This window comes from Symphalangus syndactylus, chromosome X (genome assembly GCF_028878055.3).
Source record: "Symphalangus syndactylus isolate Jambi chromosome X, NHGRI_mSymSyn1-v2.1_pri, whole genome shotgun sequence".
Taxonomy (NCBI): domain Eukaryota; kingdom Metazoa; phylum Chordata; class Mammalia; order Primates; family Hylobatidae; genus Symphalangus; species Symphalangus syndactylus.
In genome coordinates, this window is record NC_072447.2 from 82,805,850 (window position 1) to 82,833,411 (window position 27,562).

General features: G+C 36.8%; 1 protein-coding gene and 1 long non-coding RNA gene across 7 annotated transcripts in view; one reads left to right on the forward strand and one right to left on the reverse strand.

Moving 5' to 3' along the window:
• ZDHHC15 (zinc finger DHHC-type palmitoyltransferase 15) overlaps positions 1-27,562 on the reverse strand; it is a 258,275-nt gene that overhangs the window by 80,612 nt on the left and 150,101 nt on the right. For 2 of the 6 annotated variants that reach the window (XM_063634714.1, XM_063634711.1), the window contains one exon: positions 3,805-8,300. In XM_063634714.1, the coding sequence (XP_063490784.1) occupies positions 8,242-8,300 (59 nt within the window). In that variant the 3' untranslated portion in view covers positions 3,805-8,241. Of the gene's footprint in view, positions 1-3,804; positions 8,301-11,559; positions 14,527-27,562 lie in introns of those variants that run through there. The other 4 variants (XM_055269487.2, XM_063634713.1, XM_063634712.1 and 1 more) reach the window with 4 other exon arrangements.
• Positions 14,456-27,310, forward strand: LOC134735996 (uncharacterized). The gene is made up of 3 exons (XR_010119609.1): positions 14,456-14,576; positions 15,018-15,061; positions 21,392-27,310. It is a non-coding gene; the product is annotated as an uncharacterized lncRNA (long non-coding RNA).

Genomic DNA, 27,562 nt, shown 5'->3' on the forward strand with positions numbered 1-27,562 from the left:
GATTTTTCTGCTTAAAGGGTTAAAGGATTATTTTAAGTTAGGATAAAGCTGAAGGTTTCAGCAAGTTGTGGAAGGTTTGTGAAAAATTAATTTTGTGAAAGAAATTGTGTGTGAACATATTGGCTAAAATTAAAGGAGAATTGTTCAGGTCTTCCATAAAGTGAAGATTGGAATAAAAGTATAACATGTTTTCCTTAGAGCACTGATCTTTTTTTTAACAAAAATTTGTAAAGGGTTGTAAAAGGTTAATGAAAATCTTAACCTTATGGTCAAACATTAAAATTGGGTAGATTTGTCTATCAGGTTTTATTAAAAATTGGGGTTTACATTAATAGTACACTAATGCAAAAGGTGAAATTTGGATTTCTCTCTTGAAGAAGATTTTTATATAATATTAAAGGATAATAAAAATTTTTGTTTGCCTTTTGAATAAACTGCAGGAAAAAGAAGGGAAAGAAAAGAGACAGGTTGTTTGGAAAGCTAAGTCTTCCCTCTTCATGAGTAAAGGTTTTTGCCTTTTTCAAATTTTTAAGTTGTCAATTTGGCTAAATAATAAAATAGAATCCCAGGTTATCATAAGTTATGGTAACCTTGAAAAAACTTTCAAGACTCTCATAGAGAGGTGAAATGTTCATAAATATCAAGCAGAACAGGAGTTAACTGCATGGACTAAACTAAAAGTCTGAAGTAATCTTTTTAAACTTTTTGCTTAAAATGTTGCTGACTGTTTTTTCAGAGTCAAGGAAAGTTTTTTTGAGCCCTTTACAGCTTTTAACAATTGAATAAAATATACTCCTGTGAACAAAATTTGGAGCATATTTGTTTCTCTCTACCTAATTTCTCTAGAATTTGGAAACTATTTGTGAGTATTCTTAATTTATGGAAATATAGTTATTTGCATAAGTGCAATAGGAATGTTTTCTTTTGCAGCAGGACACAATTGGAGAATCTTGTTTTACCAAGGCTTTGGCTAGAATGGCATGCTTCTTTTTAAGGAATCAAACTTAACTTGTAGATCCAATAAAAGCCCCTTGGGAAAATTGGCCTCATGCCTTTTCTGCAAAGTCCTTGTTGAGGGTTTCTAACCTGTGGTAAGTAAAGAATGTCACTTTCTGATAGGCTCAGCAGGTTCAAGTTATCTTGGGACTTCAAGAGGAGAGAAATTTACTCAACTCATTGGTATTTGAGGGTACAAACCCATGGCTGGGCTCAGCTTAAAAAAATTCATATCTGAGATTCCTTATGAAACAGAGTTTCATCAAAGCCAATTTAAAATGCCTACTATATGAAAAAAATTATTCTTGCTGCACTTTATACAAATATTCAAGCCAATTATAAGACTAAGGCTTATTTTTGCAAATGAATTGGTCCTATTATAATGTCTTTAGTAAAAATGGGAAACTGGAGAGAGAACAATTATGTTTCAAGAACTATGGTACACCTGTTATTAGATTCCAGTCTCATTCGTTGTTTTTGAGTTTTTTTCCTGCAATTTAGACTAACCCTACTTATTCCTGTGAACCAATCGGTAATCTCTGACCACTGCACAGAAGAAACAAGAGGGATGGGTAGTCAAAAATCTGGATGTATATTCTAATTCTGGGCACATTGGAATCAGTTGGCAACCCCATATCAGCTTGGTTCCAACAGTTGCCCAGTTCATGGAAAACCTTCTTATTTAGTTTACTTGGGATAGTATTACTTATTTTGCTTTACTGTTGTGGAATATATTGCTGTTGTACCCTTTTGTAGGAATACAGGATAAGCTTACTAAATGTTTTCTTTAAATGAAACACTTTTTAATATTCCAGATATCACCTTGTGTCAGAGTTATAAATGGCCCTCACCATACTGACACTTTCTGACTGAGCTCCTCTCTACCCCAACTACAGGAGACCCTAATAATTAGGCAGGAATATCATCACTCCTATTCAGCCTGAAAAAGTTACAGAAGATGGATCTTCGTCCCTCTAAAAACCTTAGGATTAAATGTTCTCTTATAAAAAGGAGGGGAAAAATATGTCAGAGGCATTTGAATCAGAGTGACTCCATCTTGAATACGGCTGGGTAAAATGAGTCTGAGACCTACTGGGCTGCATTCCCAGGTGGTTAGGAATTCTAAGTCACAGGATGAGTAGGAGGTCAGCACAAGATATAGGTCACAAAGACCTTGCTGATAAAATAGCATGTGGTAAGGAAGCCAGGCAAATCCCACCGAAACCAAGATGGTAATGGAAATGACCTGATTATCCTCACTGCTCACTATATGCTAATTATAATGCCTTAGCACTCTAAAAGACACTCTCACCAGCACCATTACAGTTTACAAATGCCATGGCAATGTCAGGAAGTTACACTATATGGCCTAAAAATGGGAGGAATCCTCAGTTCCTGGAATTGCCCACCCCTTTTCTGGAAAATTCATGGATAATCCACCCCTCGTTTAGCATATAATCAGGAAATGACCATAAAAGTGGCCAGCCAGCAGCCCTCTGGGCTCCTCTGCATATGGAGGAGTCATTCTTTTGTTTCTTTACTTCTCTAATAAACTTGCTTTCATTTTATGGATTCACCTCAAATTCTTTCTTGCGTGAGATCCAAAACCCTCTTTTGGGGTCTGGGTCTGGACCCCTTTCCAGCAACACTTTGTTTGTAATATGAGCTGTTTGTAACTGATTCACTAGAATAAATGACATGGGATTTTCTACAGAGATATTTGAGGTCTTTACCTAGGACAAAGTAAGTACTTTTTTAAAAAAATAAGCTTGGCTGGAATAAAAGATTTTTTTCTGGTTTTGTGTTAAGCCTGACCTCTATGGGTTGGGCTTCTTTTAAGTGATTCAAGTTCTCCATTATTAATTGGTCAGAAAGTCAGCAATGACTGTTCCAAACTTCAGTTTTCAATGCTATGCATTTTGAATGACTTCTGCCTTCCTGATTGGCTAATTGGTGGCTTTCTCCATTCTGTCTGAAAAAGGACTTTTCGTGCAAATGGTGCATCAATTGAGGGAAACCTTATTTGAGCCTTACTTTAATGAGGGTCTCCTCAAATATTTCTGAGGTTAATGTATGATTTAGGAGTAAGTGGGCTACTGTGTTTCTTTTTTAGTGTGTTTTGTTTATACTTACTTTAACTTTTATTTTAAGTTCAGAGGTACATGTGCAGGTTTGTTATATAGGTAAACTTGTGTCATGGGAGTTTGTTGTACAGATTATTTCATCACCCAGGTATTAAGCCTAGTACCCATTAGTTATTTTTTCTGGTCCTCTCTCTCCTCCCACCCTTCACCCTCTGATAGGTCCCAGTGTCTGTTGTTCCCCTCTATGTATCTTTTTTCAGGTGACATGCATCTGGAGAATAGTACACATAGCCTTCAGTGTAAGAAAAAGCAAACCAGAGTTCACTTCACCCTTGGGCACATAAGAAAAGTTCTTTCTTTTTCCTTTCATCACAATGGCAGAGTGAAAGGCAAAAGATGTGTGAGGCTGAGTAGAGACTGAACGTGATTAAGTGTCACTGGACTGGTCAGCTTTCTATCTAAAAGCCATTGTGGCTAATTTCCCAATTCATATTCATGTAGGAACATAAGACAGAAATACTGAACGCATGGAAGGGGCTGTTCAGATGGTGAGATGTTACAGAGGAGTCTACATACCACACATACCAATCAATCAACCGGAGTGAATAAACGTCACTATACCCCTATGAAATTAGATGTATAGAAACTTCCTTAGAGTAGTCTGAAACTTTAGGGTTTGTCAACATTGTTTAACAAAACCACAATTTAGGAAAAAACCCAACAATTATATGCATATACTTTTAATGAAGGATATAGGAAGATAAAGCTGGCCAGCATTTGTCAATATTTCTGCACCAAGACACATGGTTTTAAGAATACTATATACAATCATTTTGAGCAGATTGGTGGGAAAAATAATTGTAGCAGATTGGCAACTTGCGCTTAACTACCGAGGTCTCCTTTTCTGGCACTCTAATATAGTTCATATATTACCAAGACCCACTGCCAGCTTTCCTTCTGTGTTCCTTCACTGATTAAGCCAGCAGAGTGAAAGTAATTATTCCTTGAATGCATCTTATCTAATTTTTTTTTCCTTTAATGCCATTCCCTACTAACAATCTATTTCCTGATATATTGAACTCATTGTTGGTTTTAACTCATTCTGCTGATGGCTGTGTTCCATCCTGCTAAAAAGAACACGTTTAATGGTTTTGAACACTGTGCAGGACACAGACCTAGCCCTTTTAGGGAAGTAAACAGTCATGGGTTGCATGCTACTAGGAGCCACCCATTCATTATTATATTATATAATACCCGCATGCAAAAGGCTACAATTTAATATGGTACATTACAGCTATGGTTAAAGAAATGCAGATGTACCATAACTCATCAACCAATTCCTAACGAGATGGAACTCATTGATTTTCTAAGAATATGGATCTTGTCCAAGGGCCTGACAATCTCATTAGATGCCCCCTGTGCTTCTCCATAGAACGTCTTCCGTACCGAATCTCTTAGCTACTCTGAGAGCAGAGATTCTGGAATGTATAAATTGAATGTTCTTCACATGCTGTGATTCTTAGACTCTTTTTCTAAAAGGAGAAAACAGATAATCATTCTTTTAAATTAAAGTATTTGCACCTGCTTAACAAGCAGCCTGCTTTGCAGAAAATGTGTGTGTGTGTGTGTGTACATGTGCATACATGTATGTAGATATGTGTGATGAGAGGTGAAAAGAATAGGCTTTCAATGACTGTTACATTCCTATGAATTTGGGCTCTGTTAAATTTTAGGTTCATGTTACAATAATGTATAATATTCAATATTCTTAAAACTGACTTGCTAGGATTGTGCTTAAATCTCCATTAACCTCAATGTCTATACTTTGTGCAATTTGGCATAAACATGGAGTGCATTCTTTACCTTGGCAATGTCTGCCCTGAGATTGGGCTCTACAGTGCCACAGGAGGTAATGGCACTGGTTGATGACACATAGTGTGAAAAATATGTGTCACGTGGGGCTAGTAGGGGAAAGAGGCACATATTGCATTCTTCTCACATAGAAAGTGAGTTGTACAAATTGCATACTTTTCAGATTTTTGACAAAATGTGACTCTTTCAGAATGTGATCCTGTTGTAATTACTCTCAAAATTCTAACTGCTCCATGATAATTCCAGTCCTGGGAAGCCAAGTTACTTTAACAGTGTACTGAACATGGTAACTGTGAGCCCTGCAAAAGACAGACAGCTGTGTTCCATTGGGGACCACTTAATCTCTTTTCCCCTTAATTTTTCCAGCTGTACCATGGGGAACAATTTTTTTATTCTGTCTCTTTCTGAGGACACTGTTGGAGTGAATGGAAGAACATTAACAAAGTGCTCTAAGTCCTGCAAGAACAAATCAGCAATAAGAGCATGGACAAAAGAATGGAGTACACTATTTTGCTTAGAAATACTGTATGGTTAAACTTTTCATTCCATTCCTATAATTAAAGACATATAAGAGCACTAGAAAGTTACATAGCACCCTTCAGCAGTAGGATCCTAACAATGAGTATCTTCATTTTGCAAACGGAGAAAATGAGTATCAATGATTAGGGAATGAGATTCCACTGAGGTTACTGGACAGGGATCCAAAGAAAGCCAAGCAAAGAAGCCAGATCAGGGTGTGCTAATTATTAAACAAAACTCTGTATTCTTGATTAATAATCAACCAGTTGGGTACCTATGTACATTAGTCAATATTCAAATGATCCATGGATAGAGATATTATCAGAGTCTATAAACCAATCAGACCAAAATGCTAAGCTAGGAATAGGGTTTCTTTTTATCTCTGAGCCCCCTGGTAAAACCCTGATTTATTTGGCTTTTTTTTTTTTTTGGAGACAGAGTTTCACTCTTATTGCCCAGGCTGGAGTGCAATGGCACGATCTCAGCTCACCACAACCTCCACCTCCCAGGTTCAAGCGATTCTCCTGCCTCAGCCTCCTGACTAGCTGGGATTACAGTCATGCACCACCACTCCTGGCTAATTTTTGTATTTTTAGTAGAGATGGGGTTTCTCCATGTTGGTCAGGCTGGTCTTGAACTCCCAACCTCAGGTGATCCGGCCACCTTGGGCTCCCAAAGTGTTGGGATTACAGGCATGAGCCACTGCGCCCAGCCTTATTTGGCCTTTTAAAGACAGTGTAAATCTGTAAGACATTAAACAATCAGCTTTGCATTATAGCTTTCCTGAGCTTTACCTCTCTGGAACATCCTTATAGTTAACTGACACTATATTTTGTGACTTGACTTCTGTGGGAGCTGAGTGCTGATACACCCTACGCATCAAAGAAGTTCTTGATGTTTTTCTGACTTTGAATCATAGTTAACAGCTGCTCTGCCTGAATGCTTGGCAGAAGATGATTGATGGGAAAGAGGAAGATTACTTTGAGGCCTACTTGCTGTGTAGTAAGTAAAGGCCATACATGTAGAAAAAGGTGCATATCTATATGAATAGAAGACAAGGCTTCTCTGTCATAAAACCATGGGGATGGCCAAATAAGCTTTCAAGAAAAACCCAAACAAGAGAGTATTTTGAGAAAGAGTGTAAGGGGAAATTTTTTTTCCATCTGAATATATAAGATTTCATCCTGAAATCCAGTGTGTGAATAGTCATCTAGGCTGCTTTTTAGCTTCTGAGTTTGAGAAACAGTCACTAGCCCTAATAAGTGTAGTCATGTCTAGTATTCTCTCAAATGTAATGCTGACCACAATCCATTTAATTTATGCCAAAAGTCTCACCTTGGCCAAATTACCTAGGGGTCCAGATGAACGGGTTTTGTTGTTGCTTTAAGTAGCTGGATTGTTCACTTTCTCAGCTCCACTGGAACCCCAACACTAAATTGTGTCAGGCAACTCTTTTTTACTCAAACATATTTCAGGGAAGATAAATTAGTAAGCCAAACCATCCCTCCAGAAACTCAATTCCTTGATACCTGTAAGATGCTTCTAAATTCCACTGATCTCTAAAAGAGTTGGAGCTTTTATTGTCAGCAGCTGGGCACTAGACTGCTGGATGAAAAAATGAAAGACATCAATACTCTTAAGATATTATTATTGTAAAGAAGAAGTACTAGTATTCTCACTCATTGATTCAGGCACTAGGACTAAAAGAAAGGCTGATTATAAATAAATGGGGAAATTGATGCAAACTGTATTAATGCCTTAGCTACTACTGAAGCTAAAAAAAGAAGAAAGAATTGGCATATTACTATTTGGTTATCACTGTCTGTACAATAGCCCCTGCTATGAAAACACAGCTCTTTAGTGCTAATCCTCAAGCTAATGTCAGCTGTGAAACTTTACCTTTATGAAAGGCAGTGAAATTAAACCTGAAAATTACTCTGAAAACCCTTAACAAAACCTATGGGCCATAACTTAAGCTTATGGATTTTCTTTCATCATAAAATAACTCATAAAGGCTAAAATAAAACTAGGTAGCAGATAAATGAATAAAAGTAATTGGAGAATTTTACCACACCCTGACAAAAAAGTCTTTAAAACACTGGTTATTACGTTTAATAAAGTTTATGTCCTGAATTTGATCTTCTTGAGTAGCTGTGGTGCTTTCAGGAACATTTGTGACAGAACAGGTTTTACATTGTTGTTCAAGTTCCAATTTGAGGACCTTGGTCACAGTGTACTGATTCACCCTCTCAAATTTTAGATACTTACTTGATATAGCGATGGTTCAAAGTCTAGCAAACATTTAAGTTGCTATTTGGAGGAAAAGCATAATTAAACAAAGGCTTCAAGTTTTTAGCCTTGATTTTCACACTATAGCAGAATTTTGTATAGATATGCTGTACATGTTCACAAATGCACATGCACACAAGCAGCAAATGTAGTTTGATTCCCTTCAACACCAAAAAGGCCCTATATATGTGATTAATAATCTTTGTGGGGGAATTAGACTCTAAGGAAATTTTCTGAATTTCCTTTTACCTGATAACATGAATGAAAGGATATATTTTACATTTAGGCTTTCATGCATTGGGGGAGGGGAAATGAAGAAACAAAAAAAATTGGCTTGAATTAACTGCTACCAAATTCCAAATTGGATTTCAGTCACTAAACTAAATAACATAAAGTCCAGAAACATTTACACAGCAAGTATTTGATGGAATTCTTTCAAATTTTGAAGCTTTCAATCCAACACGGTGACTTATTTTGAAGATTACAATGATTTCCAACATTGAACTCTGTAAGCCTCATGGGAGGCAGAGATGGTGAGTCCTGGGAATGAAGAGAAGAAATTCACAGATGAGCTGAACAACTGTAAATATTCATGTGGTAACACCCACTTGACAATAATATGCAACCATTCAAATTACATTTATGAAGAGTATAGATCAGCACTGAAAAATGTTAAGTGAAAAAGGCAGGATATAAAATTATATATACAATGCTATATTTTTAACCCCCAAAATTATATTTGGAATAAGAGACTGAGGAAATACACTGAACTATTGAAAGTGGTGGATTCATGGGTAATTTGTTTTCATTTCTCTACCTTCTACTTGCATTTTCCACATTTTCTTTAGTAAATATATAATTTGATACTTCAAAAATACTATTTTTGAAATCCACATGGAAATAACAAGAGCTTTGAAATTGGGAAATTATGAATCTGAATTCTAGCTTTGCCTCTTATCTCCATAACTCTAGAAAAATAATGTCAATGGATCTTACTTTGCTCATCTGTAAAACTGGTATAATATAATCTGCCTGAAACAATATCTGGCATATAGTAGGCCCTCAAGTAGCTATTTGTTTAAGCTTTCTGGAAAATGATTTGGCCTTATTAATTGACCCTTTAAAAAATTCATACCAGTAATTTTGCTTCCAGGATTCTATCTTATGGAAATGATTATAAATGAGAAGAAAGATTTATGTTTAGTGATATTATTCACAACCTTATAATGATAGAAAATTGGATAACATATCTTATTAAATTTATTTTTATTTTTAATTTTTATGGGTACAAAGTAGGTATATATATATTTATGTATTACATGAGTTATTTTGATACATGCATACAATGCATAATCATCACATTTTGGTAAATGAGGTATCCATAACCTCAAGCATTTATCCTTTGTGTTACCAACAATCCAGTTATACTTTTATAGTTATTTTAAAATGTACAATTAAATTATTTTTGACTATAGTTACCCTATTGCGCAAGCAAATACTAGGTCTTATTCATTCATTCTTTTTTTTTTTTGTAGCCATTAACAATCCCCAATTCCCCTCCAGCACTCACCCTTCCACTACCCTTCCCAGCCTCTGGTAATCATCATTCTACTCTCTAACTCCATGAGTTCAATTGTTTTAATTTTTAGCTCCCACAGATAAGTGGACATGGATGAAGCTGGAAACCATCATTCTCAGCAAACTAACACAGGAACAGAAAACCAAACACCACATGTTCTCACTCATAAGTGGGAGCTGAACAATGAGAACACATGGACACAGGGAGGGGAACATCACACACTGGGGCATGTCGGGGGTTGGGGGGCTAGGTTTGGGATAGCATTGAGGAGAAATACCTAATGTAGATATACCACGGGTTGATGGGTGCAGCAAACCACCATGGCACATGTATACCTATGTATCAAACCTGCACGTTCTGCACATGTATCCCAGAAGTTAAAGTATAATTTAAAAAAAGGGAACTTCCTTAATCTGATAAAGCTATCTAGAAAGAATGAGAGAGTGAGCATCTACCACACACAGGGACAGGATAGAAAAATAGTTCATTAAAAAAAAATTCTATGCCTACCATATGACTTAGCTATCTCACTCCTTGGTATTTACCCAAGCACAGGTTCACACAAAGTCTTGGTCACAAATGTTTATAGCAGCTTTATGTGTATGAGCAAAAAGCTAGAAACACTTCTGATATCCATTAATAGATGGAAAAGTAAATTTGAGTGTGTGTGTGTGTGTGTGTGTGTATCCAGTGGAATACTACTCATCAATAAAAAGAAATGAATTATTCTTACACACAGCAACAAAGGTGAATCTCAATTATGCTGAGTGGAAGAAGCCAGACAAAACAAAAAAAATACATTTGTACAGATCTACTTGTTTAAAATTCTAGAAAATGAAAACTGATAGTAATGAAATAAATCAGTGGTTGCCTGGTGATGGCACAGGGGTTATTTATAAAAGCGCAGAAGAAAACTTTTGGGAGAGATGGATATATTCATTATTTTGATTGTAGCAATGGTTTCACAGATGTAAACGTATTTCAAAACTCACCAGATTGTATATTATAAAAGTACATAGTTTTTTTGTAGTATAAAGGCACAAAACTGCAGAACAATAAAATTAAAGTACAAGTTTCTTTGAATTAAAAAAGTATGAGATTTTAATGTTTTTATACATGTTTCCAAGTTGCACTCAAAAAATGATCTATGAATTTAAACTTACATCAGCATTGTATAAGAACATCTGTTTCAGCATGTCCTTGCCTACAATAGGTACTGTAATTTGTAAAAATTGGCTGACTTAATAGATAAAAATTAGTATTTTAGGTTATTTTAATTTGCATTTCTTTACAGTGAAGTTGAACAAGTTTAATGTTTTTTTCATTTTAATTTCTAATTTGTTGATTGTTTGCATCCTTTGCCCATTTTCTTTTTACAAAATTTTAAAATAATTTCATATTTTAGATTCAGGGGTACACGTGCAGGTTCGTTAGATGGGTATATTGTGTGATGCTGAGGTTTGGGGTATAGATCCCATCACCTAGGTAGTGAGCATAGTACCCAATAGGTAGTTTTTCAACCCACCCCCTTCTGTCCTTCCCCAACCAGTAGTCCACAGTGTCTACTGTTGCCATCTTTGTTTCCATGTGTACTCAATGTTTAGCTCCCATTTATGAGTGAGAACATGCATTATTTGGTTTCCTGTTTCTGTGTTAATTTTCTTAGGATTATGGCCTCCAGCTGCATCCATGTTGCGGAAAAGGATAAGATTTCATTATTTTTTATGGCTGTGTAGTATCCATCATATATATGTACCACATTTTCTTTGTCCAGTCCTCTGTTGATGGACACCTAGGTCTTCGCTGCTGTGAATAGTGCTGTGATGAACATAATGTACATGTCTTTTTGTTAGAAGCATTTATTTTCCTTGGGTATATACCCAGTAATGGGATTGCTGGGTGGCATGGCAGTTCTGTTTTAAGTGTTTTTGAGAAATCTTGAAACTGCTTTCCACAGTGGCTGGACTAATTTACATTCCCATCAACAGTGTATAAGCATACCCTTTTCTCTGGAGCTTCACTAGCATCTGTTATTTTTTGACTTTTTAATAATAGCCATTCTGACTGGTGTGAGATAGTAAGTACCTCACTGTGGTTTGGATTTGCATTTCTCTGATGATTAGTGATGATGAGCATTTTTTTCATATGTTTGTTGGCTGCTTGTATGTCTTCATTTGAGAAACGTCTGTTCATCATGTCCTTTGCCCATTTTTAATGGGGTTATTTGTTTTTTTTTTTTTTTTGCTTGTTAAGTTCCCTATAGATTCTGGATATTAAACTTTTGTCAGATGCATTGTTTGCAAATATTTTCTCCCATTCTGTAGATTGTTTTTGCTACTGATAATTTCTTTTGCTGTGCAGAATCTCTTTAGCTTAATTAGGTCCCACTTGTCAATTTTTGTTTCTGTTGCAATTGCTTTTGGGGACTTGGCCAAAAATTCTTTGACAAGGCCAGTGTTGAGAAGGGTATTTCCTAGGGTTGCTTCTAGGATTTTTATAGTTTGAAGTCTTACATTTAAGTCCTTAATCCATCTTGAGTTAATGTTTGCATATGGAGAAAAGTAAGGGTCCAGTTTCAGTCTTCTGCATATGGCTAGCCAGTTATCCCAGCACCATTAATTGAATAGAGAGTTCTTTCCTCATTGCTTGCTTTTGTTGCTTTGTCCATTTTCTAACTGTTGTGTTTTTCTTTTGTTTACTGATTGGCAAGAGCTTTGTAAATTAAGCATATTAAATTTTGTGTGTTGTATAGTTTGCAAATATTTTTCAAGTTTGTCTTTTCATTTTGAAGAAAATATAATCTAGAATAAGTATATTTTTGGGGTAAAAATTATGGCAATAATTTTTTATATACAAAATTTAGAGGCAAATGAAAAAATTAGCATTGATTCTAAGTTTTAAACACATGGGATTTATTTTTTCTTTCATTCTTTTTTATTTAAAAAACTTCAAAAGAAAATGAAGGGAAATATATATTAAATATCTAATTACTTGGACATATATAATATATTAATGCATTCTTCTACTGATAGATATTCAGGTTGCTTTCAGTTTGGAGCTTTTTACAAATATCACTGTAGTAATTATCTACATACAGTTTAAAAAATTCTTCATATCTTAATAAGTTTTAAAAGGTTTCTCCCACTCTTCCCTCCTGTGTTCCCAAGTACTTTTCTATTATTATCAGAATATGAGGCCCGGCACGGTGGCTAATCCCAACACTTTGGGAGGCCGAGGTGGACAGATCACTTGAGGTCAGGAGTTAGACACAAGCCTGGCCAACAGGGAGAAACCCTATCTCTACCAAAAATACAAAAAGTAGCCAGGCGTGGTGGCACACACCTGTAATCCCAGCTACTTGGGTTCTGAGGCAGAAGAATCACTTGAACCTGGGAGGTGGAGGTTGCAGTGAGCCGAGATCACACCACTGCACTCCAACCTGGGCGACAGAGTGAGACTCCATCTCAAAAAAAAAAAAAAAAAAAAAATATATATATATATATATATATATATATGAGTTTGTTACTTACACAAAATGAATCACTTTATTAATATATTTGGACAGAGTGCCCTGTAAAAGGCATAAGGCATTGCTTGAAGGCAATTTTGCTTATCTAGGGAAGCATATAAAAAATGCATTTCAAAGTTCCTTAGCATATTAAAGGTCCTGATAAATACTGCACAAAAATACTAGGTTCCATGATATGCACAAAAAAGAAAGGATCCAACAGTTAAATAAAATTTAAGGGACCGCTACAACCTCCTTTTGGTGAGCCACAAAACTCAATAGTGTAGTAAAACCCCTGAGAATTCCTACACTAAAGCCAACTTTCTAATTTTGCTTATATAGGGTTTTAAGAATTTATTTACCAGATAATTTTTCTTCCCTTTAACATCTGTTACCATGCCAAAGTAGTAGTGTTTCCCCTAGGAAAATACTAAAATAAAATAGATTAGCACCACAGATAACCCAAATCTAGATATTACTATCATATAAGTTGTCTTACCTAAACATCAAACATTTCATCAGGGCTTTGGATAAGGAAACAGACTTAGTTCTCTCCTTTTTTAATCTTTGATAATAAATAAAGACACATCACAAATAACTCAGATTTTGAAATGTAGTGCCATGGTGGAAATAGCATGCTTTGAGGTCAGATAGACCTGAGTTACAATCCTAGGTTGGCCACTTACTATATATGCAGCCTTGGATAAGTGATTTAACCTCTCTGCATATCAGTTTTCTCATAAGTAAAATGGGAATAGTAACATTCATCTTACAGTTGATGTGAGGATTAAATAAGATCATATGTATCAAGTACACAGCAAAGTGGCTGGCATATACAAAGTTTTATACAATATGTACACTTGTACAGAGCAGAATTTCTGTAAGGGAAAGAACTGAAGACCTGGGAACCCACGAACAGATTGATAAGCTTCTGAATAATTGCTAGCTTTTTTCATGAGAATAAGACTAGAAGTTTCATCAGATCAGAGCTATAAGCTCCATGGTATTTCTATTACTAACATTCTTTTAATATTTAATTACACTGGGTTTATACCTGTGAGTGTTGCAAAAAGAAGGTCGTTGAGCTTTTCACTAGGCCAAAGAGAATCCCATGCGTAAAGTTGTCTGCCACTGCTTAACAAACTCATAGCATTTTAGGAGGGCTAGAGTGTAGGAAGGATGCTTTTTTGCCCTTAGTGGGTAAGAGTAGGTTATTAACTGACATAATGGAGTCAGGCAAAAGAAAGCTATTTGTAATCTGTACCATTTCAGAGACCTGGAATGAAACAGGAGGAGGCTCATAATTCACAGTATGAGAGTAAATAACCTTAATGGAATGTTTGGGTGTCTGGATCCCCGGAGTTTTTTTCAGCACAAGTGACATAAGTGTGAGTTTGCAGGGAATAAGGGCATCTTTTTTTTCAGTACACTGCCAAGGGAAATTATGTATAGAACTTCTGCTTATGCATGCATTACAAGAGTGAAGAATTTAAAATCTTTTTCACCCAGGATAATAACTTATTTCTTTTCTAGTTCTTCTCCCAAGCCTTCTTCTTAGCAGTCCAGGTGCCACTGTATGTGTCTCCCTCAGAATACTGACCTGTCTGAGAGATGCAGGAAATGTGAAAACTGCTATGTTTCTGTTTCCACAGCAAGAGATGATGAGCCTTCTGGATAATCTGCAAGGTTAAAACATGAAGATGATCAAATGCCCCCGTGCCTTATATGGGTGGGTATTCATTCACTGGCAGTTTTCCTTCTTGTTCAATCTCTGCAGGCAACAGATACCTGCAAACCTCTAAAGACTGATGTGTAACACAGAAGCATTTGTAACCAGACATTCACATTCTAAGAACAGTCAGCCTGCTATATTATGAACTAAGATCATTTATCAGCATTATCTGATCTATAATACTGGCTGGTATTTGACTTAAATAGCTATGATGACAGCTCAACATAATCTGACTTTAATGGAATGTTTTGCATCTTGCTACCCACAAAATTACTTTGTTTTGCTGTTATTCCACTGGACGTAATTGAGATAGCTATTACAGTACTTTAGGTGATTGTGTGTTTCTAAAAAACGAATGAGGTATCTAGAAGATAAGAGGCTTTGGGATTAACAAGCAACATCATTTATGGTACAAATGTTTTTGTTTCTGACCTCCAGCCTTTTGGGAGAGCACACTCTGAATCAGCTTGCTGAATGTACAGGTAATCACTTTTCTCATACTCACAGCATAATAATATACTTGGTATTTTGAGATAAAAAAAATTGACTGTAGCCATCCCCTACAGTTTCTGCACAGTACAGTGTCTTTTATGTGCCATTCAGAGTGCTTTCTTAAATGTGAAATCTAGATTCCCAAAGACAGAGGCCAGTCAGTCAGTGTGAGTTATCCTTGCCACAGAAGACTGCAAGCTCTCATGCCACTGAGTTAAACAGGCAGATTCCAGACACCAGGTTGCTTTCTTCCAGGAAAACTGGAAAAATAAAAGTGGCTCTGAGAATGTCTCTTTGGAATCATGACCCCATGGTAGGCCCAACATTCTGTCTTGTCTGGAATCCTAGCCTTAGGGTATTATTCCCTTTAAGTCTAGGCAGAAAGCAAATGTATTGGCCTAGGTTTTCAGTGAAAGATAAACAGAAAATATCTTTATGTTTATCAAATAAAGAGAAAAAGAGGTTGCAAGTGCTTAAGCATATATCTCATCTCGCCTACCCAACATTTCTACTAAGAAGGCAACTGAAAAATAGTGAAAGACAATTCTGAAAGTGCAATAAATTTCCTTGCCTGGCTGTTCCAAAGAAGTGATGCTAATTCTTTCAATGTTCACTCCTTGCTGATGGTTGGCTATTTCAGAATTTTTAGGTGTGGCTTGGTGATGAACCTTTCCAAAAGTTGGCTGTTTGGATTCTGCTTTTAGGATGCTTTTACCTTTTCCTACTGCAACGTACACTCTTATTTGGCACACAAAATTTTTCCTCCAAGCAATTATTTCAATTAAAATCCTGCTCTTGTAGACACTGAGGCTTGAGTTGAAAACCCAATTATCAACTTTGGTTTCACTCCGAGGGTAAGATTAAGCTAAGGCTGCAAAGGTAGCTCACCGGGTGAGGACTAAATTAAAAAAGGAAGATACCTAAAAACAAATCAGGCTCTGGGTAATAGAAGACAAACACAGAATTTAGGGAGTCAATTCACCTTCACCTCCTACCATCTGCACCTATACTGCTTCCCCCAACTACACCTGCCCTTGCTGCCTATGTAGTAGTAATTTCACTTACTCAATATATGTCTACTTGAACCAGGAATGATGTTATTTTAGTCTCAGTGTGTGCTAGTTAAGCTCTGGCTCTCTTCCTAGATCTCCTGTACTTTAAAACTCTAGGTTTTCACATAAACCCTTGATGCTATGTGAAGTGACTTTGGCAGTATATGTACACTTCTTTCTAGCCATTGGTTCTCAGAGATTGGGAAGAGCAGAGCAAATGACACAATGGAGTCTGGGAAAACTTAAGTTGGGTCACCACTGCTTTATGACTTTATATAAGTCACATTACCTCCCCAGCCTCAGCTTTTTCATCTGTAAAATAGAGGCAATACTCTTTCATTCATAGCATTTTTGGGATACTCTACCCCAAACTATGAGCATTGTATAATGTTCTATTCTTGACTCTCTGGCTTTCTCTTCCCCATTTATTTCCTTGTCCATGTGGATGCATGTCAACACTGCTTAGGTGATTACTAGTTTTACATTTTATCTTCTTTCCCTAGTTTTATTCTCTCCTTGTTGATTCCTCTTTACCTCCATGGATTTAACTGCCATCTCTATATAAATGACTCCCAGATCTCTCTAGTTAGTGGTACTATTTCCAGATACTTAAAATGTCTCTTGGCTTTGATCATTCCTCTCAATTTATAGTGTTACTACCACTCATGAATCCATTGCAACACATGCACAGTTTTTTGTTGTTCTTTTCAGTTCTTGTCTCTCTAAATTCCAATCCATCCTGCATACTAGCACCCAAGTAATCTTTCTAAAATTAATCTTTCTTTATATCAATATATCACTCAAGATCATAAACTTAATAGCTATTTTCTATTGTATCAAGTCTATAAAACCCTCTATCATCTGGCCGTATCTTACCTCTCTAAGACTATAGCCCACAACCACAATGTCCACCCTATGCTTCAGTGTTCTTACCACATTCATGTTGTAACTCTGACCTGGAATGCTAATTCCTTCTTCTAGCATCTATCGTGATGTTTCCCATCCTAATAACACCTAGCTTAAGTCCTGCCTCATCTTCAAAACTTTCACCAGAATAGCCCACTTTCCTGGAATGCTAATTCCTTCTTCCTAGCATCTATCCTTATGTTTCTCATTCCAATAACATCTAGCTTAAGTCCTGCCTCATCCTCAGAACTCTCACCAGAATAGCCCACTTCCCCCCTTTACTGATATACTCAGCTTTAAACATCACTAACAATCACACAATTTCCACATGTATCACACATTGCTTAATGCAGAGCTAAGCCTATATTAGGTATGTAATTAGTAGCATCATTTTTATGGCAATGAGCACACCAAGTCTTATGTTAGATTGTCTTTCCCTGCAATTGCAAACTCCTTGAGGACAGAGGCCACCCTTTATTTATCTTTCTGTCCCTCTACAGGACCTTTTGATGTGTACCTTCAGGAAATGCTTTACGAATTGAACTTGATTAAAGACTTGCCTTATTTCCAGAACACACATCAATTTAGAGCTTAGGGTTTGACAACAAAGGTAAAGGAATAAAATGAACATCCATGATATTACTGCATGAAGTAAGTTTTCCAAGAGCTGAGAGTATGGATACATTCTTATCTAGAAACATGGGGAAAAAGTTACTTGGAAAACGCCTCGCTACACAAAGGAGTACCCTTCTATAACCCAGTGTATTGTGTTTGATGTTTTCAGAAATGAGGCCTAGGATTCCTACTCTCAGAAAAAGGCAAATGACAAGTGTATGAACAGGTTGTTTATAGGCATGTGGCCAAAATGTTAGGGTAGATGTGTTAAGAGGGAACAAGTAAGTGTATATGGAGAGAATACATGAAGAAAGAAATTTGGTTCCAGAATGTGGAAGATGTATCAATTATGCATGTTTACAGTGGCCTCTAGTTTATAATAGCATTCCTTCTGAAAAAGGAAAGGAGCCATTTGGTGAAAGATATCAGGTTGAGCTTCGAGCCATTGGTGAAAGATACCAGGTTGAGGTTTGTCAGCTTGACATCTGTCCCATCAGTGTAAGGTGGTATCAAAATGTGATATTATTGCTGAAGATAGCTTAAAGATCATGGAATTTAAACAGGTCCAGAGAGAAGAGGCTTTCCAAAAGTCATGCATTGAACTTAGTGGCAGAGGTGGGAGATGCTTCCCATGCTAGAGCTCTATCCATATTTTTCCACCTTCTTTTTCTGGTGAAAGAGGTACAGGAACTAAAATCATTTTCTTTCAAGTGGTCCTTAAAAGATCTATAAACTGAAAGGTAAACAGGAAAAAAGGAGAGATATTGGGTGGTATAGTTGTTAAGAGTTTGGACTTTTGAGCCAGGATCTGTCACTTGCTAGCTGTGTGACTTTGGGTTTCTTTGAGCTTAAGTTTCCTCATCTATAAAATGGGGTTATTTAATGTTTACAGCTCACAAAGTGGTTATACCTGGCACATAATTGGCATTCAACAAATGTTATTTGCACACTTTGAAATAATCTAACAATCATTTTCTATATGCAAGCTTATTTTCCAAGAGTTGCAGAGAATACTGAAATAAAGATGATGATGTCTCTGACTCCAGTGAGTTCCCATATAGTCCCCAAATTCTTTACTGGAGCCAGGCTACTTTCTTTATGTCCTCTTCACTTAGCTTGGGGTCTTGTGCACTACAACCTGTGACTTTCCTTATACCTTCTGCTTCTGCACTGCTCGCTGACAATCCAGATCCTATCTAGTCTTCAAGGCCCAAATTCTACCTTCTCTGTGAAGCCTTTTCTGACCAAACCAACTCACAGGAAATCATTGTATCCTTTGAATTCTGATAGCACAAACTTTATAGTTCTATTCTTTTGACCAATAACATATCCTGTATTGTGTTTTGTTAGGCAGCTTTTCACTTATGTATTTTATCACCCCCACTACCCCAAATTTCAGAAATGTTAGGTTTTTTTTTTTTTTTTTTTGAGATGGAGTCTCACTCTGTCACCCAGGCTGGAGTGCAGTGCTGCGATCTCGGCTCACTGCAAGCTCCGCCTCCCGAGTTTACGCCATTCTCCTGCCTCAGCCTCCCGAGTAGCTGGGACTACAGGCATCCGCCACCACACCCAGCTAATTTTTTTTTTTGTATTTTTAGTAGAGATGGGGTTTCACTGTGTTAACCAGGATGGTCTTGATCTCCCGGCCTCGTGATCTGCCTGCCTCGGCCTCCGAAAGTGTTGGGATTACAGGCGTGAGCCACCACGCCCGGCCAGAAATGTTAGTTTTTCCCTATTCTCTCTCTTTTTTCCTATGATATACTTGGTCAACCAGACAGCCATCCTACCCCAGAATGGTAATGCCTCTTCATTCCTCATATGAGGGAATAAAAGAGAAAAAAGCTTTTTTTCTTTGTTTGTTTTGGAAAACATCCACTTATCTAATCATCCCAAATATGTAATCAAAAGTATACAACTCATGTGAAGACTACATTGGTAAAATGTTAGTATAGGCCAAGGTATCTTGAATTCCTATATAGAAAGCTGGTAAATGCCCTTTCGGCCAGAACCGCCATCTTCCAGTAATTCGCCAAAATGACCAACACAAAGGGAAAGAGGAGAGGCACCCGATATATGTTCTCCAGGCCTTTTAGAAAACATGGAGTTGTTCCTTTGGCCACGTATATGCGCATCTATAAGAAAGGTGATATTGTAGACATCAAGGGAATGGGTACTGTCCAAAAAGGAATGCCCCACAAGTGTTACCATGGCAAAACTGGAAGAGTCTACAATGTTACCCAGCATGCTGTTGGCATTGTTGTAAACAAACAAGTTAAGGGCAAGATTCTTGCCAAGAGAATTAATGTACGTATTGAGCACATTAAGCACCTAAGAGCTGAGATAGCTTCCTGAAATGTGTGAAGGAAAATGATCAGAAAAAGAAAGAAGCCAAAGAGAAAGGTACCTGGGTTCAACTAAAGCGCCAGCCTGCTCCACCCAGAGAAGCACACTTTGTGAGAACCAATGGGAAGGAGCCTGAGCTGCTGGAACCTATTCCCTATGAATTCATGGCATAATAGGTGTTAAAAAAAAATAAAAGAACTCTGGGCTGTAAAAAAAAAAAAAGATGGTAAATAATTGACTAAGATTAAAGACTCTTCCATCATTGGCACTATCTATTGCCAATATGCATGGAAATACATAAGGGCAATTTGGTACCCTTGAAGAAGTACTTTCTTTGAGGTAGAAGGCATGAATTTAACTTATGACTCTGTCTAAGTCCTGTGGCAGTTTTGAAATTCCTAGGAATAATCGTATAGGTCTGGTTAGGTCTGATGAACTAAGTGATAAAGTAATTTTTTCTTCAAGCAAGAGTTAATCATTTTCTCTGACTGGGAGGTGATTGCACAGAATGTCACCCATAGATGCTTCTAAACAACAAAATTCTTGATGTGAAAGGCCTCTCATCTCTGAACCAGAGCTCTTGTATATAGGATGTACTTGGAGAGTCTGAATTCTGATGAGGAGAAGGGCTCTCACCAATCCTCTCAGAAAGTCCAGGGATTACAGCAGTCTCTGGCATAGGATGAAAGTGTGCTTTGATAGGAGAATCACTTCCTCATCTTCCTGAAACATTTTCTTCACATCATGCCCCAGCTCAAAAACCTTCAGTAGTTCCCCATCACTCACAGAATAAACTTATTAGTCTTATGTCTAAGGTCCCACCCAAACTGATACCAATTTACCTGCTGAATTAATCTAATAATCATTTTCTATACGTAACCCTGTTTTGAAAGAGATGTAGAGAATACTGAAATAACGATGATGAGTTCTCTTATTTTAATGAGTTCCCATCTATTCCCTTACTGCCCAAAATTTCTACTGGAGTCAGGCTACTTTCTTCATGTCCCCCTCACTTAGCTTGGGGTGTTGTGCATTACAACCTGTGACTTTCCTTTTACCTTTGGCCTCTGCATTCCTTGCCACCAATCTAGATCCTATCTAATCTTCGAGGTCCAAATTCTACCTATGTAAAGCCTTTTCTGACCACCCTGGCCCACAGCAAATCACCTTTCCTTTGAATTCTTATAGCACAAATTTTATGGTTTTAATAATTTGGCAAATAATGTATCCTGTACTGTGTTCTGTTAGGGAACTTTATGTATCTTATCTCCCCAAATAAATAAAAGACCCTTGAGCTGAGATAATATATTGTATTGCCTGAACACCCCTTCTGGGTCCAATCTCATAACGTTAATATTCTCTCAATAAATATTAGTTTATTTTTTCTGTTATTCTTTCTAACAGGTTATTTGTCATGGCAGCAGAAAGTACCAGATTGAAAATAAATCAGAAATTTCTTCTACTGTGAGCAGTATTAATGGGTGTCATACAAAGAAAGTTTTATCCAAATAAAGAAAGAGGAAACAGGCTACAATATATAAAACATTGAATATACTAGAGTCAGATGTCAGTATTTTTTCAGGACAAGTGTTCAGCATTTCACAGGAAGGAGATTAATTCCCCCCAGTCCTGATTATCATTAACACTGGAAGGTTGTATTAGCACACTCAAGAAAATTTTTGTTTTTGTATTATACCTTTACTTGATAAAAATATGACTTCTAGGATATATTCTATAAAAATTATCAAAATAAAGAGGCAATTTATAGTCACATTAGCTCAAGGGAAAAGCTGCTGTTTAGTTAAGAAAAGTTCAGTTCTTTTATTGCTAGATTTTTTTTTTTTGAGACAGGGTCTCACTCTGTTGCCCAGGCTGGAGTGCAGTTGTGTGGTCAATTTACTCCAGCCTTGACCTCCTGGGCTCAAGCGATCCTCCCACCTCTCAGCTTCCTGAGTAGCTGGGACTACAGATGCACATCACGACACCCAGTTACTTTTTGTAGTTTTTCACAGAGAAGAGGTTTCACCATGCTGCCCAGGCTGGTCTCAAACTCCTGGGCTCAAGCAGTCTGCCAGCCTCAGTCTCCCACAGTGCTGGGATTACAGGCATGAGCCACTGCACCTGGCCAGCTGCATTCTTTTAAAATTATTTTTCTTGTCATGGTTACTATACTGATAGAGAGTAACTGGAATAAGCTATGCATAATTATCATGTACCCCGGGGCTTCATTGTGACCTGGAGCTCTCTACTGGATTTTCAAACCAGGCTGACAGAAGAGCTCAGTGAGGAGAGAAACTGACTTTACCTTCCTTACTAGGAAATAAAGGAACTACACCTAATGGATAGAGGTCATATAATTAAAATTGACAGTTCCTCTTTGGAAGTTTCCAAATTTGGGATGAGCAGAGCTCCCATTGTTTACTAGAGCCTAGGAAAAACAGAGCCTAAGGCACCATCTACTACTGAAAAGAAGACAGTGACCTAGTGAGGAAAAAAACGAAATCCAACAGGCAAATTACAAAGAATATCTAAGCAAACATAATGAATAAAAACCAAAACAAGATAGACAGAGAAGACTGGAATAAATAACTAATTCTTCAATGCAAAAACAGACATGCATACACAAGAAGTAATACTGAACAGGGAACCATAACCTTCCCAAATGGACAAAGCAAGGAACCAGTGACTGACCCTAATGAGACAGCAATATTTGAGCCCTCTGATCAGCAATTCAAAATGGCAATATTATGGAAACTCAGTGATTTCCAAGATAACACAGAGAAGCAATTCAGAAATTTATCAGAAAAAATTAACAAAAAATTTAAATAGAAAAAATCAGACAGAAATCATGAAACTTAGAAATACATTTGCTAATCTGAAAAAAATCATTAGAGGGTCTCAATAACAAAATGGAGCTGAAGAAAGAATTAGTGAGCTCAAAGAAAAGCTTTTTGAAAATAAAGGAGAGAAAAAGAATGAAAAGGAAAAGAGATCACCTACAAGATACAGAAAACTGCCTCAAAACGTCAAATGTAAGAATTATTTGTGTACAAGAGGGAGTTGAGCAACAGCAAGGGGATCAAAAGCATAATTCAATAAATAATAACAAAAACTTTCCAAAACTTGAGAAAGATAAATATCCAGGTATAGGAAAGTCAGAGCACATCAAACAGATTCAACCAAAGTCGTCTACCCCACAGGCACATAATAGTCAAACTACCCCAAGGCATATAATAGTCAAACTCTCAAAGGTCAAGGTGAAACAGAAGATCCTAAATACAGCAAGAGAAAAGATGTGCATAACATATAAAGGAGCTTCAATTTATTTGGCAACAGACTTCTCAATGGAAACCATACAGGCCAGGAGGGAGTAGAATGACATTTTCAAACTACTGAGGGGCAGGGAGCAGGAAGCTACCATCCAAGAATACTGTATCCAGCAAAGTTATCCTTCATAAATAAAGCAGAGATAAAGTCTTTCCCAGATAAACAAAAGCTGAGAGAATTAACCATCACCAGACCAATCTTACAAGAAATGGTAAAGGAGCTCTTCAATTTGAAAGCATGCAAAAAGAGAACATTTGAAGGTGTACAATCCACTGGTAAAATTAAGTACATGGACAAACCCAGAGTACTCTACTACTGTAATTGTGTAATCAACTCAAAACTCTAGTATGAAGCCCAGAAGACAAATCTGTCAAAAACAATAATCACTGAAAAAACCTGTTAAAAGATAGGTAGTATACAAATACATAAGTAGAGATGATTAAAATCAAAACGTAGAGAGGATGAAGTTAAATTGTAGAATTTTTTTCTTTGTTTCTATTATTTTCTTTGTGGTTTAAGATAAGCTGTCCTCTCTTTAAAATAACTTGTTTCATCTACGACATATTTTTTGGTAAGCCTCATGGTAGCCAGAATGCAAAAACCTGAACTCAAAATAGCTGTTTTGAGGAAGCTCAATGAAAATCAAGATAACACAGAGAAAGAATTCAGAATCTTACCGGATAAATTTTAAAATGGGATGGAAATAATTAAAAGGAACCAAGCAGAAATTCTTGAGCTGAAAAATTCAATTGACTACTGACGAATGCAGAAGGGTTTCTTAACAGCAGAATTGACTAAACAGAAGAAAGAATTAGTGAGCTTGAGGACAGGCTACTTGAAAATACACACAGAGAAGAGACAGAAAAAGGAATAAAGAAAAAAGCACACTCACAAGATCTAGAAAATAGCCTAAAACTGGCAAATCTAAGAGTTATTGGCCTTAAAGAGGAGGTAGAGAGAAAGATAGGGGTAGAAAGTTTATTCAAAGGAATAATGACAGAACTTCCCAAACCTAGAGAATGACATTAATATTCAATTACAAGAAGGTGATAGAAGACCAAACAGATTTAAGCCAAATAAGACTACATCGAGACATTTGATAATAAAACTTCCAAAGGTGAAAAATAAAGAAAGGATCCTAAAAGCAGCAAGAAACAAATAACATACAATGGCACTTCAATATATCTTGCAGAAGACTTTTCAGTGGAAACCTCACAGGCCAGGAGAGACTGGCATGAAATATTTAAAGTGTTGAAGGAATAAAATCCCTTTTTACCCTAGAATAGTATATATAGCAAAAGTATTCTTTAAACATGTAGGAGAAATAAAGACTTTCCCAGAAAAACAAAAACTGAAGAATTACATCAACAGCAGAAGTGTTCTATAAGAAATGCTAAAAGGAGTTCTTTGATGTGAAAGAAAAGAATGTTAATGAGCAAAAATAAATAATTTGAAGGTACAAAACTCACTGGTAATAGCACAAAGAAAACACAGAATATTGTAACACTGTAGGTGTGATAAGTAAACTACTCATATCTTGAGTAGAAAGACTAAAAGATGAACTGATCAAAAATAACTATAACAACTGTTGAGGGCATAGGCAGTACAATAAGATATAAATAATAGACATAAAAAAATTAAAAGCATGAGGATGAAGTTCAGTTGTAGTTTTTATTAGTTTTATCTTTGTTTGTTTATGCAATTAGTGTTGTCATCAGTTTAAAATAATGGGTTATATTACTGCAAGCCTTACAATTTGTATTAGTCAGGGTTCTCTAGAGGGACAGAACTAATGGAATATATCTATAGGGGATTTTATTATTAACTCACATGATCACAAGGTCCCAAAATAGGCTGTCTGCAGGCTGAGGAGAAAGGAGAGCCAGTCTAAGTTCCAAAACTGAAGAACTTGGAGTCCGACATTCAAAGACAGAAAGCATCCAGCATGAGAGTAAGATGTAGGCTGGGAGGCTAGGCCAGTCTCTCTTTTCACATTTTTCTGTCTGCTTATATTCTAGCCACACGGACAGCTGATTAGATTGTGCCCACTCAAATTAAGGGTGGGTCTGCCTTTCCCAGCCCACTGACTCAAATGTTAATCTCCTTTGGCAACACTGTCACAGAAACACCCAGGATCAATACTTTGTATTATTCAATCCAATCAAGTTGACCAGTATTAACCATCACAAGTCCACCTTTTGTCAACTTGAACCCATACACATCTCCTGAGATCATACGTAATATTCAAATATAGATGATAATAAGGACTTAGATATACCAAACATAATACAACTATCCTTTGTACAACTGCAATTGCACCAATCCCCAACCCAAATACTATTACATAAAGTTAACAATACTTAAATGTTGATGTGAAGTCAATAAATTTTATGTCACATGATAAAGGAGAAAGGAAATAAAATGAAGACATTTTCTTAGTACAAGTGTATATATGCACAAACATTTTTTTTTTAGCAAAAGAAGTAGGAAATACTCATGACAAGTACAATCTTCATTTCTCCAGCTGGTCACGTGGTTGTAGCTGGTACTGACGACTACCTTCTTCTACAACCCATTCTGTATTCCCTGTGCCTTCAGCAAGCACTTCAGTAGGTCGTGTTTTTTTTTCCTGATAAAGTGACCCAAACCTTCATTCCTGAAGGGTCTGGGTCATTTGTAGTCCTGCCTGGATTGTGCTGTTGTAGTTTCCCATTGACCATAATCACAGGGCATGGTAATACTAACAGACACCCTAATGGATCTCCTGTATTCCATGCATACTCTTCCTTACATCCATTGTGCAGTAGTAGACTGATTTCATCTTGATAGTCTGGGTCAATCACCCCAGTCAACACTGTAACTCCATTCTTAGCCTATTGACTTAAAGGTAGGAGAAGCCCAAAATGTCCAGGTGGCAATCATAACTTCCTGTTTAATGGAATCCTTGTTGTGTCTCCTGGTGGCAGCATTCCTCCCTCTGAAATAAGACTCTCACTCAGGGCAATCTTAGCAGATTTGAGACTTTGTATCTGCTTCTGAAGCTGGGAGACAGAATCCTTGAGTTCATCATTTTCTTTCACCAGTTTTTCCACTGAACTTAGGAGCAGCCAACCAGCTTCATTATGTTCCTTGGTTCTCCACATAAGGTCAAAGGTATTATGTATAGAGTCACTAAACTCCTTGCCTCTCATGAGCAATAAATCAGGAGTGTCGAGTGTATTTATTTTGCTAACTCTCTAAACATTTCATGCCAAGGACCATCAGTGTTCTCCATACTATTAGAAGTAGAGTCCTTAACATTGTGTCTAATCATATTAAGCAGCCAATCACAGAAACCCCCAAACCAACAAAAGAACTCCATCCTTAATATTCTGTTCTTCTAGAACCACTCCTGGTACCAAAATCTGTATTAGTCAGGGTTCTCTAGAGAAACAGAACTAATGGAATTATATATATGAGTTTATTAAATATTATACCACCACAAGGTCCACAATAGGCTGTCTGCAGGCTGAGGAGCAAGGAGAGCCAGCCCGAGTTCCAAAACTGAAGAACTTGGAGTCTGATGTTTGAGGGCACAAAGCATCCAGCATGGGAGAAAGATGTAGGCTGGGAGGCTAGGACAGTCTATCTTTCCACATTTTTTTGCCTACTTATATTCTAGCCACGCTGGCAGCTGATTAGATTGTGCCCACCCAAATTAAGAATGAGTCTGCTGTTCCCAACCCACTGATTCTCAAATGTTAACCAACTTTGGCAACACCATCACAGACACACCAAGGATCAATACTTTGTATCCTTCAATCCACTCAAGCAATCAAGTTGACACTCAGTATTAACCATCATATGGGTTACTGCAAATCAAAAAACATATTACAGATACACAAAAAATAAAAAGTGAGAAATTAAAACATACCACAAGAGAAAATCAACTTTACTTAAAAGAAGACAGGAAGGACAAAAAACAAAAACAAAAACAAAACAAAACAAAACAAAAACCCATGAAACAACCAGAAAACAAGTAACAGAATGGTAGGAGCAAGCTCATTTCAATAATAACATTGAATGTAAATGGAGTAAACTCTAATCAAAAGAGAAAAAGTGGCTGAATGGATGAAAAAAAGAAAACAAGACCCGATGATCTATTACCTACAAGCAACACCTTTCATCTATAAAGACACAAATAGACTGAAAATAACGGGATGCAAAAAGATATTCTATGCAAGTGAAAACAAAAACAGAGCATGTGTA